Consider the following 12,354-nt stretch of genomic DNA (forward strand, 5'->3'; position numbering starts at 1 on the left):
ACGCACAGAGTAGTGAAGCGGCCAGCAGTGTGGGTCACAGTAAGTATCTGAGGTCATGTCTGAATTCAGAACTTCCTGATTCCCAGTCCACTGTACAGCATGGCTGCTGTTGTCCACTGACTGCAGGCTTGGAGAGGGGGAAGTATTCCTTGGGTGCAGCCTTTTGACGGAGTCCAGTTTTTACAGAATAAATCCTTTTATTAAGGAGATTTGTTCTGTGAAGTTTGCATTCAGGCAAGGGGCTGCCCTTGAGGGCCTAGAAGGCCACAAGTTCCCCACCCCTGGCCTTTGAATGCTTCCTCTGACACTATCTGCCTGACGGCTTCCTCAACAATAAAATAGGGGCAATCATACCTGCAAAACTTCCCTAGCAGGGCCTGGAGGCTCCAATGAGGTAACAAATGAACTTAAGCACCTTGCAAACCTTCAAGCATTATATGTCATTTACTATTCTTGTAAATGCTTAGTTCATACCCTCCATTGACTAAGTGGGGAGGGTCTAGATTTTTCATCTAAAGGTCATTGAGGGGACTGTGGGTTTTAATTAGAGGATTAAGCTTCAGAGGAAAGTAACTGTTACAGTCACAGCATTTAGAGCAAATGCTGGGAAGTTAGAGACCTGGACTAAGTTTCTAATCCTGCCAGGGATTCCCATAGAGTAGAAGATTAAAGGGACAAGCAGTTTTATTGATTCTTCTTCCTCTTCCTATGCCCCTGATAAGTGAGGCTGTCAAATCCTGGTGAGCTCCTTAAAATCTGAGTGTGTATGTGTACATATATCCATATGTACATACATATGCATATAAAATATGATGTGTGTACATATGTATATATTCACATACATTTATGCATATATAAGTAATGTTATATTCAGAATCATCAACCAATTTAATTTTAAAAGAATCATTTTTACCTTGTTATTCACAGCAACGTAAGCATGAGAGTACTCGGATGGGAAGACATTTAATCCAGTCTCTTTCATAGCAATTATTAAAGAAGTAAGAGTCATCCATTTTCCTAACAAATGAGAGAGGTCGTAATCATCTCCGAGCTCAACTGCAGCTAGCATACACTGGTTATCCTGTTTTCAAGAGAAAAAATACTTTTTTTTTTCAAAATAAAATAAACTCCAAAAAAGAATATGCTTATTTGGGAAAAATAATTTACATTATTTTAAGTTTTAATGAATCTTTTAAAAAATTTCTTTATGCTATTTCTAATCTTCTAGTCCCAGTTCTGCCACTGATTATGTGGTCTCAGGAAAATTACTTAGATTCTCTAAGTTTTCTTTTCCTCATCTATAAAATGAGAATGGACTGGATGAACTTAAAGACTCCCTCCAGCTCTAAGTTCTATGATCTAAGTAATAGGAGCTGATCTACCAAATGAATTATATATTCTGTAATATTTTGAGTATTTAGCTAAAATAGTCTATTCCATAGAAACCATTTTTTTTAAATTTCCAGTTCTGTTAAATTTTAACACAAGGCTGTGAGTTATGGTTAAGTTTCTTGAGTGCATTGATTGTGGTAGGAAGTTCTTACATGGGAGTTCCTAATTAGATGAAATTATAGATCTGGACCATGCCTTGCCCTATCCCACCTCCCAATAAAAACCTGTAGCAGTGATAAGGAAATGTGATCCAGTTCTAAATACAGGTAAACTGGCAAATATGTCTATTGTTGTCCTACTCAACTAGAAGTTGAGCAAGACTAAAGTTTAATGTCATTCAGACCTTTGTGCTAAATTCACATAATGTGTAATCTCACAGATGTCATTTCTCTCTGATGGGCAATATGGGATTGGCTGTTATTCAGCCATGTCTTACTCTTCACTACCCCATTTGGGGTTTTAACCTTGGCAAAGATACTGGAGTGGTTTGTCATTTCTTTCTCCAGCTCATTTTCCATATTAGAAAATTGAGGCAAATGTGGTTAAGTGACTTGTCCAAGGTCACACAGCTAGTAAGTATCCACTGTGCCACCTAGCTGTCCTTATTTTGGTTGGTTAACTGCAAGGAAAAGCACCAACTTTAAGTTAGGGATTTCAGTCATAAGGCTGAGAAATCAGACTGCTTCTTTAAGGGAGGCAAGAGCAGAAACACTTCTCATTCACTATTTTGTTTTCTTTCTAAAAATATTTCATTAATACTCTTTTCCTTTCTGTACCACTGTTAGTTTATATATTCCTACTATTGGGGAATGACTAAACAAATTTTAAAATATGAATGTGATAGAATATTATTTTGTCATTAAGAAATAGTGAAATGGATGGTTTCCAAGGAAACTTGGGCAGACCTACATGAACTGATGTAGAATGAAGTGAGCAGAACTAGGAAAACAATTTATACAAACATAACAGCATTATAGAGAAAAACAACTGTGAAAAATTTTATTATTCTGATCAATGCAATAATAGCCATGAATTGATAACAACAAAGATGAAATATGCCATTCACCCCTCCTGACAGAGGTGAATGTAAAATCGAGAAAGAGGCATACATTTTTGAACATGACTAATATAGGATTTCTTTCCCCAAACTATGTAGCTATATATTGAGAGCCTTATTTTCTATTTTTAAAAATTGCTCAATGGTGGTAGAATAGTAGGAAAAGCAGATTACCTTTTTTTTTTGGAGGGGGGAAGATAAGGCACTTGGGGTTAAGTGACTTGCCCAAGGTCACACAGCTAGTTAAGTGTCAAGTGTCTAAGGCCAGATTTGAACTCAGGTCCTCCTGACTCCAGGGCCGGTGTTCTATTCACTGTGCTACCTAGCTGCCCCCGTATTAACTTTTAAATGTTTGTTAATTGAAAAAATAAAAGCACACTTTTATAAAAAGATTTTTTTTTCCCCTGGCACTTGGTTCATAATCAAAGTCATTCTCATTTGGTCAAGCTTATCAAAACTTGCATAGCCATCAAGAATCCAAGATCACTTTCCTACCAACAAAGAAGAATCAAAATGAAAGTTGGAGAATCTCAAAGCAATACTGAAAGGGACTTCACAGACCATCTAGTCCAGCACTTGCCTGAGGAAGAATTCCTTCTACAATGCCCTGTCCAGCCCTTGTCTGGAGGATCCATCAAGCCTCTGGTTGCAGAGTTTTAGTGAAGGGGCACTTAATACTTTTGGAAACGATCAATGTTGTTTACTAGTTTTAGTCACGTGACCGCATTTGGGGTTGTTGTTTTTTTAAAGCAATTGGGGTTAAGTAACTTGCTCAAGGTTACACAGCCAGTTATTTCTGGGTGTGGTGCTGAGTATCTGAGCCTGGATGTGATCCAGGTCATCCCGACACTGGAGCCGGTGCTCTTACTCGCTGAGCCACCTGGCCGCCCCTAAGCAATTGGGGTTAAGTAACTTGCTCAAGGTTACCCGGCCAGGTGTTTCTGGGTGGGTGCTAAGTGTCTGAGCCCAGGATTCGATCTCCAGGTCTTCTCAACACTGGAGCCGGTGCTCTTACTCGCTGTGCTACCTGGCCGCCCCAAATTTGGGGTTTTCTTGGCAAAGGTACTGGAGTGGTTCACTATTTCCTTCTCCAGTTCATTTTACAGATAAGGAAACTGAGGTAAAAAGGGTAAAGTGACCAACCCAGGATCACACAACTAATAAGTTTCTCAGGCTGGATTTGAACTAAGGTCTCCCTGACTGCAGCTCTCTATCCACATTGTACTACTTCACTGCCCCCTTTCCAATTTGGGATGGCTCTAATTGTTAATAATTTTTTTTTCCTTTCCATCACACCAAACTATAACACTCTACTTCTACCTCTTGCTTCTACTTAGGTGCTCAGAAACCCAGCAAAATCTAAGCAAACTCTCAGTTTTCATTCCTCTACATGACAAATGAAGCTAAATGCTTCCTCTTCCTTTTGAATAGTGAAATTGTCACTAAGGCAAGCCAAAAAATTATCAGCTGCTCTGCTTTTAGCAAAGAGAGAGGAAAGAGGTAAAGGGAAAAGATGGAGAGAGAAAGAATAACAAGGGGAGGAAAAGAATGCAATGGAGGAAAACAGGAAGAGAGACTAAGCTCCAGAACATGTTCAAATAATTAAGCCGCCCATCACTACCATATCATGATTCCTTGAGAGGCCAGGAATATTGTTTTCTAAACTCATTTATTTTCTCTTTTCATCCAAGGGAAAAGATGTTAATATCATTTATACTCCTATCTGCTGATCCGCTATTTTAACTCTGATATTTCTTCAGATCTATATCTTTTTTTAATGTGATATACTGTATAACACTATTTTGCAAACCCTTCATTTCCCTTCTTCCCCCTAATGCCCACACCCATGACCTTTAGCTAGCCTGTTCCTTGTGAATAAAGTCTCCCTTTCAAAGTTATATTTCAGTTATATATTCATAGGTCTTATCCCATCAACTCACTAAGTTTCAGTGATACCTTTGTAGTCAAAATTACCTCAGTGTGCTAGGATCTTGAGTTTCTTCCTTACCACCTATACATGGTACATCTGTGCAAAATTATCTGAAACCATGTCTTTTATTGCAGAGTCCTTTCATGGAATTTGTCTCCTGTCAACTACTGTATTTTATATAATGCTTTTTATTTTATATTATCTATATTATATTTTATATATAACCCATATAATATATATCTGTATATTACCTATATTATAGTTTTATTTTATATACTGCTTATATACCATATTTTATATACTCACTATTGAGTTATTTTATTTGACTACTGCTATTGTTTGCCCTAGCCTCTCTCATGGCATCTAATTTAATAGAACCCACATTTTTGTTATTCCCCTTCTTTTTCAGTTTAAATATACTTTGATTAGATTTTCAAAATTCTGGGCAAATGTACTTTTGCTAACCCTTATTAGAAACACTCCATCATTGGCCAAGGATTCATCATGATGCCAATATTTTAAGCTATGGACCAGAAATCCAAATCCCATTCTAAGACATCATTTTCTCAGCCAGCCACAGATTCGTATCCAATAAAAATTCTCTTCTGAAGTATTTGCATTTGATTGGCAGCAATAATGAAAATCACTTACGTTTGTTTTAAGAAATGGCAGGTCTGCACATGTTCAAAGATATTTTGAAAGCAAAGGCTGAAAATGCTGGAAAGGGTTGGCTAGGTGGCACAGTGAATAGAGCACCGGCCCTGGAGTCAGGAGGACCTGAGTTCAAATCTGGCCTCAGACACTTAACACTTACTAGCCATGTGACCTTGGGCAAGTCAACCCTAATTGTCCTGCCCTTCCCCCTCCAAAAATAAAAAAGAAAATGCTGGAGAGTGGGGGGATGAATATGGCAATAATACCCTAAAGGGTAAAAAAGAACAGAGAGGATGGGTGGCACAGGTGGAAAGATGAGCCTAAGAGGAGAGACATCCTCTGGGACCAGAAAGCAGGATGAGAAAATAGGTGCTGGGATGAAGTGGTAATTAAAGCTAAATGTGTCCCCGATGCAGATCTCTGCAGTATTCAGAGTGAAGCTCATCACCATCATATTATTATATCCCATTTAATAAGATCATCTACTGAGAGTAAGGCCAGGAAGTGAGAGAATGTGAGCAGAAAGAACACAGGGTTTTAGGCAAGAGGGGAGAAATATGGAATAGAGCTAAAGGGAATGGGCTAGAGAGTCAGCACAACATTAACCAGGAGTTACTGGATAGTAATGAGAACTCAGTTGAAGTTCTATATCAGTTATAGTGAAAAGTTAACTGGCTTTAGAGTAAGGGATTTGAATTCAAATTCTGGCTTTATTGTATGTCCTTTGGCAAGCCATTTAGTTTCTCTGGGCCTCATTTTCCTTATCTGTAAAACGAGGGGGTTAAACATGATGATTTTCTAAGTTCCTTTCTAGTTCTAGATCTATTATCCTGAACCCACTTTTAATAGACATCATTACTTGAATAGATATTTTGCTTCATCCAACACTTCCTTTCATAGTTCTGGAAAATGAAGAGTACAGTGATGGGTCCCTGCAATACGTGTTGTAGAATATCTTTGAGTTGCTATACTCAAAAACTTTAATGGATCTTGATGGTGTAGACTCCAGCAATATAGATAACACCCCACACATACCTGTCTATCCTGTGCCACCTTTTTCAATGTCCTTCTATAAATCTGCCTTGGAGGTCCATTCAATGTTCTAGGAGTCTTTCTTGTACTCTCTTAATATTGCATAGATAGTAATGGAATAGCAGACCGTCCACTGATGGTTCCTTCTATAACTTCACGACCAACTTAGCCTTTTTTCTAGTAACACGTTTCTCTGATGCCCACCTTTATACTGTTTCTCTTGTGTAATACCTTTAGACTTGTTGGAGCCCATTCATACCCATCATAAACTTCTCCACTGCCCTTAAATTCCTTAGAGATTATGTTACTATGGCAATCCATAATCCAAAGCCATACATCAGAATACTGCTTCCTAAAAGATGGACCTTTGCTTCAGAAAGAAGTTGGGGAATATTAAAACAACCATGCATTGCTAGGGAAATACATAATCTTCTTCTTGATAAATTCTTGACCCAGCTCATTGTCCCTTTCCAAAATTTGTCAAAGACAAGGTCTATGGATCATTGTCAAACGTGTTAAATCCCATAATTTCTAATTTATAAATTCTGAATGAAGACTTTTAAATGGAATTATAAAGTAGTAATATCTTTAAGCACAAAGCAGAAACAATCACAAGCTAGGCACATATATTCATTTTACAACATAATAAAAATACCTTAACATACAACTTTTAGGCCCATAATAATTTACCTTAATTTGTATGTCAATATCGGTAAATGTTGTAGTAATATTTAAAACTGCTTCATTCAGATTAAGTGGTCTCAGTTCCCATGACTCATATGGCATATGAATATGAATATCTTGAATCAGTGTGACAGGATAAACAGATTCCAAACTGAATGACACAATCCTTTCCTTCAAGTTATAAAAAAGCTTGACAAAGCCATCAGTTCGCCAACTTTTGCCTTTACAGTAAACAGGGGAAAATTATGTGAATTTTTCATATAAAATAAATTCAATAGAAATTAAGAGACTCTGAAATGGCAGATTTTTCCAGCAGAATAATTTTCTATTGAAAAAAGAGCATTTTCCTTAGAAAATGAAATAGACACAAATTATATCACCTTCTATGTTTTTATTCAGTTGCTATTATATGTGTTCTCATTCATTCCACTAACTTCTCAGTACGGATGATCTGTAAAACATGGTGTTTGGTAAAATAAAAACAGGGATGAATTCATTACATGTCACCACCATCGTCTGTGTGAGGTGACTTCTTTGATACTATCGCTGGTAATGCAGTCATTCTACCATTAGGTTACATAGCAAGACAGTAAGGCTGTCATTCCAGCATAATCAAAATGGTGAAATAAACCAATTTTATTTCTTCTGGTTTTTCAAACTTTATTGTTAACATACATAACATAAAACTAGATGCTGATTACTACCATGTTAAATTTAATATGTATTTTAAAACAAGGGAGACGAGGGAAGGGAAAGGAAAGGGAGAGAGGGAAAGGGGGGAAGTACAAAAATGTTTACTCTCTCCACTTTACAGATGAAGAAACAATGGGAGATGGAGTGACTTTCCAACAGTCACAAAGCTTAGAGACTCACACTACTTAGAGACAAGACTTCAATCCTGGTAGGTACAATCTCCATTCCCTTTTCTTCCCCCATGCAATTGTAGTCCTAGAATTGGTTTTACATATTTTCAAGCTTGATTCTGAATGAAATACTTATCTTTTCTTTCTCTTTTCCTGTGTAATTTTATGACCATACCTTCTGCATCCCACCGTGCAACCATAGGCTTCTCAAAAAACACTACATTTTTATTTATTTCAATGATGAATTCAATAGGTGGGTAAGAGCTTTCCGTTTCAGGAGCATCATCTGTGATCTCTGGAGGATACACAAAATTCTGTAATCCTCCACTGATGAGCTTTTAAAAAAAGACAGACATTACTAATGTAGGAAATGTCTCATGGAATTTCTAAATATTAGAAATGGTATTAAACCTGATAGACATCAATATCTTGAATGTCTTATAGCTGAATCTCATTTTACAAAGGATGCCATAAGGTTACATTGGGGCGAGTCAAAACTACAGAGAGCCCAGACTTCACATTGTCCAGTTCTCACAGTTTTCTCACAGATCCAGCAGTCAGGGCCAGGTAGTGTATAGAAAGCTGGCCTTGGAGCCAGGACCTTGCAGGGTTCACTGCTGCTTCTGTCACTTCACCTCACAGTGCTCCCTGAAACACTTCCCTGAGACTGTTGCAGAGAAGTTGTTGATCTGCATCGGTAGAGAGAGTTTCCTCATCTGCAAGTTCCTTGTACTGGTGAGAACACGGGCTCAGTGCGTATCCCCATCTGGTCTTCCTTTGAATATTTAATAACTGGCTATTATGTACAAGTGCTAGATACTACAGACAATTCCAATAAGTAAAAGACACCACCACATAGAGAGCCAATATCTATCTTAAGGAGAAATGGGATATATCCAGTGAGGTGCTGGTTCTCCAAAAAACACATAACAGATGAACAGAGCACACACTTCTAAGTTCAGTTGGTATTATTAACTTTTTTCCCTCACTTTCTTAAGTCTAGACAATCAATAAAACAATAAATCAAGTCCTGATTTGTAGCATTTGCTGATTCCCATGGTATAAAAATGCTCATTTTGGAAATGTAACAACCTGCTCTCTTGAGTTGTTTTGTGCTAGCTCCAGAACACACACACACACACACACACACACACACACACGGATAGTTAGTATATATGAAGTGCAGTCTCTTTACCCCACTTTCAAATCTTTCCCACAATCAGTCCCCAATCTACTTTTCTAACTTTACTCACACCTCTTGCCTCGACATGGTCTACACCTGATGGACTCTCCTGCTTACACTTTTGTGAGCACAAATTCTACTTTTCTATGTCTGTGAATGTGTCCATGACATTTCCTAAACCTGAAATGTCATTTTCTCACATCTACACTTATGGAAATCCTATCCATCCTTCATGACTCAACAAAAACACCACCTCCTCCAGGAAGCCTTTCCTAATCTCTCTGGCCAGAAGCAACTGATCCATCTAGCAACGACCACTTAGGAAGCACCCTGTTATGCCAGGTACTTTCTAGTCGTGGATACAAGTACAAAGAATGAAAGAATCCCTATTTCCAACGGTCTTACATTGTAATGGAAGAAAAAAGGACCTAGATCAATACATGCTTACTTAAAGATGTGTGTGTGTATCTAAACACATACAACATAAACATAAAGTTAATAAACTCAAATATATACAAAGCAGTTAAATATACAGTAGTTTGGGAAGAGAGGCATTAGCCACTGAGGGGATGCAGAAAAGCTTCCTGGAGAACCTTAGTCATCCACTGTATGGTACCACTGGTAGTACCTCCCAGCAGCCTTTGCAAGGATGCTCACAGGAGGATCTCACTGCATCCATCATCCTAAAGAGGATTTATTAAGTACTGTTTGTGTGCCAGGTCCCATGTTAGGGTGTGGGGACCTAAGTACAAAGAATGAAAAACCTCTAATGTAGTCAAGGAGCTCATATTCTAGTGAACTCACATGGTTATGTAGTCCTTCTCCTATGTACTTACATACTCAACTGTATTAGAGTTCTTTGTGGATGTGGCAGGTTGTGTCTATTCCCCAAATGACAAGCTTGGCTTAGCCTGGAAGTGTGAAGCTTCTAAGGATGGGCATGCTGGGGGTGGGGCAAAAGGCAGCTAAGCCTCTGCAAAAGAGTCAAAAATCATCTGGGATAGAAATGACATGGATACAGCAAGAAAGGGGACAGGCGCTGAAGTTTTCTTTTTAACACACAAGAGAAAAGAAAACAAAAGGAAGGTGAGGCGAAAAGAGCCTGCTCTGTCTGTATTTTTGGTTAGGAGGCTGCAGTGTCTCTGGGTAGGAGCTGGTTTGTGAGACAGGGAAGCTGAACTGCCCCAAGACAACCCAGCTCATTGTAGCTGCTGGTGAATCTATTTAGTTCTGCAACTGAGAGAAGCCCTCTACAATCAAACTCAATATGAGTTTCCTTAAATCAGTCTGTCAATATTTATTAAGTATTTACTACGTGCCAAGAAGTGTGCTTCGTGCTAGGGATACAGAAAGGCAAAAGGAGTCCCTGCCCTCGAGGAGCTTATTATATTCTAATGGAGGAGACCATATACAAGTAACAAGTATATTTATCTACAGAGTTGACAGAAGGTCATCTCAGAGGGGAAAGCATTAGAATGCAGGGGGACCAGGAAAGAGAGACTGGGGCTGGATATATAGAGGGGTCATCTTCACAGAGATGATCATTGAATCCATAGAAGCTGATGAGGTCACCAAGTGAGAGAGGGCTCAGGACAGAGCCTTGCTAATCCACAACTAGTAAATGGTTTTAAAAATAGGAGATCCATGATGATCCATATATAGGAGAGGCCAGACAGACAGGAAGAGAACTAAAAGAGATCAGTAACATTAAAGCCTGTAGAGTATTTTAAGGCAGTGAATGTTACTATCTGTCTAAGTGCCCTCTTCACTAAAATTACACTTAGTCTGGGCTATACACACAAACTCTAAGCTTACACACAGTAGATATAATTAAATTAATTAAATTTTCTGATGAATATGATGGTCAAAAAAAATTAAATCAATAAAAAACATTCTGTTTATCCATCTATAAACATATTCTAAGGATTAAAAATTGGGTTGACAGAACTTATTAGATTTTACTTTATAATTTTCTTTTCTGACAGATTTTCCATTTAACATTTTATTTATATTTTCAGAGTCTATAAATATAATGTTAGGTCCTTTAAGAAAAGGTAAAAATTACCAGGATAACTTTTTTAAATGATTATGTGCCAAAATCTACCTACTTCCACAATGGTCCAGCCTTTTATTTGTTTACACTGGGGGGGAAGCTGTAGTATATTCAAATGGTATATTCCACCCAGTGGCATGAATCCTTTTAAGTCAACTGCATCCTCGTCAACAACAGCTTCAGCAACAGCATCTGATAATTTCTCTGGTAATGTTGCCACTGGAACTAAAAGTTGATCATATTTTGAATTAATTCAGGTCCTGAATATTAAAAAAAAATCATTTTCTCGAGAAGATTATCAAAAGATTATGAAGATACTATACATGAAACAATTTGGGTTTAAACAGTTACTAATATTAAAGCTTTTTAATGGGTTAGTTCAGAAATCTCCTGTATTTAGCAGGTTTTTAAAATTTTGAACATACTAAGGTATCCATCTAATCCCCAAATTAGCAGAATTTCAAATTGGACACATAAATTCATTTACATCAAATCTGTAGGTCATCAAAGCTCTGCGTAGATTCAGCAAGGGGAAAGCATGCATTGTAAAAAAATAAATAAGAGAAGCATTGGCTTAGACACTCTCTAAAGACAGTTTCAGCTGCAGCATTCTTTGCTTCTCAGCTAACAATCACACAAAATTTGTAAGGTTGCCTAAAGTGTTCAATTAAAAAAATTTTTTTTTTTACTTTTCTGGTAAATGAAAGATGAAGGTTGTAGTTGGTTTTAACCTGTGGAGATCAGGCACTTAATATTAATTAAAACTCCTAAGGAAGCTTTTAATTGAACCATGCAAAATATGTGACCTTCTATCCACTTTGACCCATTCTACTCTCTCCTCTCATCCTCGATTACTTTTGTAGTCATCATTTCTTGGAAGAACACAAGAAAGAATACTGTCCAAAAAGGATCCTCATGGAATGAGTGTTAGTTACTTTTGGCCCATGCTATAAAGATAGTGTTCCATTGAGAGAGTTTGCTGCATAAATCAAGTCATCATCAGATGAGTCATATTGGCTATAAGAAGCTTATTTAATTTTTTAAAATTATGGAAAGGCTAGAAAGATGGTAGCATGGATAAGTAGAAGGAACGGACACTGTTAAAAACACTGGATTTGGAGCAGAGGGCTTCTTTTCAAATTCCAACTCTATCATTTACTATCTGTGTGAACTTGAGCAAGTCACAATCTTTCTGGACCTGTTTCTTCATCTGTAAAATGAGATAATTGGGTAAGGTCCCTTTCACAGCTCAACTTATGAACCCATGATCACAATTGTGGTCCCATGTAAACTACAGACTCTCCAGTCCTTTGGGAAATTAATCCACTCATCTTTGGACTTCCTTAGTATCATGCCATATTGATTGGGGACTGAGTGAATGTAAACTTACTTAACCTATTATTATCTAATTGATCATGCTTCCCCTTCACATCCCATGTCTAATCAGGTCATTTTGCGTTTTCCCTGCCTCCTTGTGCTTACCTTTCTACACACACACACACACAC

At 37.7% G+C, this 12,354-nt stretch overlaps 1 protein-coding gene across 1 annotated transcript in view; it reads right to left on the reverse strand.

Moving 5' to 3' along the window:
* Positions 1–12,354, reverse strand: part of LOC138175789 (dynein axonemal intermediate chain 7-like) — a 93,890-nt gene that overhangs the window by 3,803 nt on the left and 77,733 nt on the right. The window contains exons 11-14 of the mRNA XM_069106267.1: positions 10,904–11,073; positions 7,788–7,947; positions 6,756–6,970; positions 914–1,081 (exon numbers count right to left, since the gene is read on the reverse strand). Of these exons, the coding sequence (XP_068962368.1) occupies positions 914–1,081; positions 6,756–6,970; positions 7,788–7,947; positions 10,904–11,073 (713 nt within the window). The remainder of the gene's footprint in view (positions 1–913; positions 1,082–6,755; positions 6,971–7,787; positions 7,948–10,903; positions 11,074–12,354) is intronic.

Source organism: Petaurus breviceps, unplaced genomic scaffold, assembly GCF_028583685.1.
Source record: "Petaurus breviceps papuanus isolate PSGF00001 unplaced genomic scaffold, PetGlider_PUasm1.0 79, whole genome shotgun sequence".
In the NCBI taxonomy this organism is placed as follows: domain Eukaryota; kingdom Metazoa; phylum Chordata; class Mammalia; order Diprotodontia; family Petauridae; genus Petaurus; species Petaurus breviceps.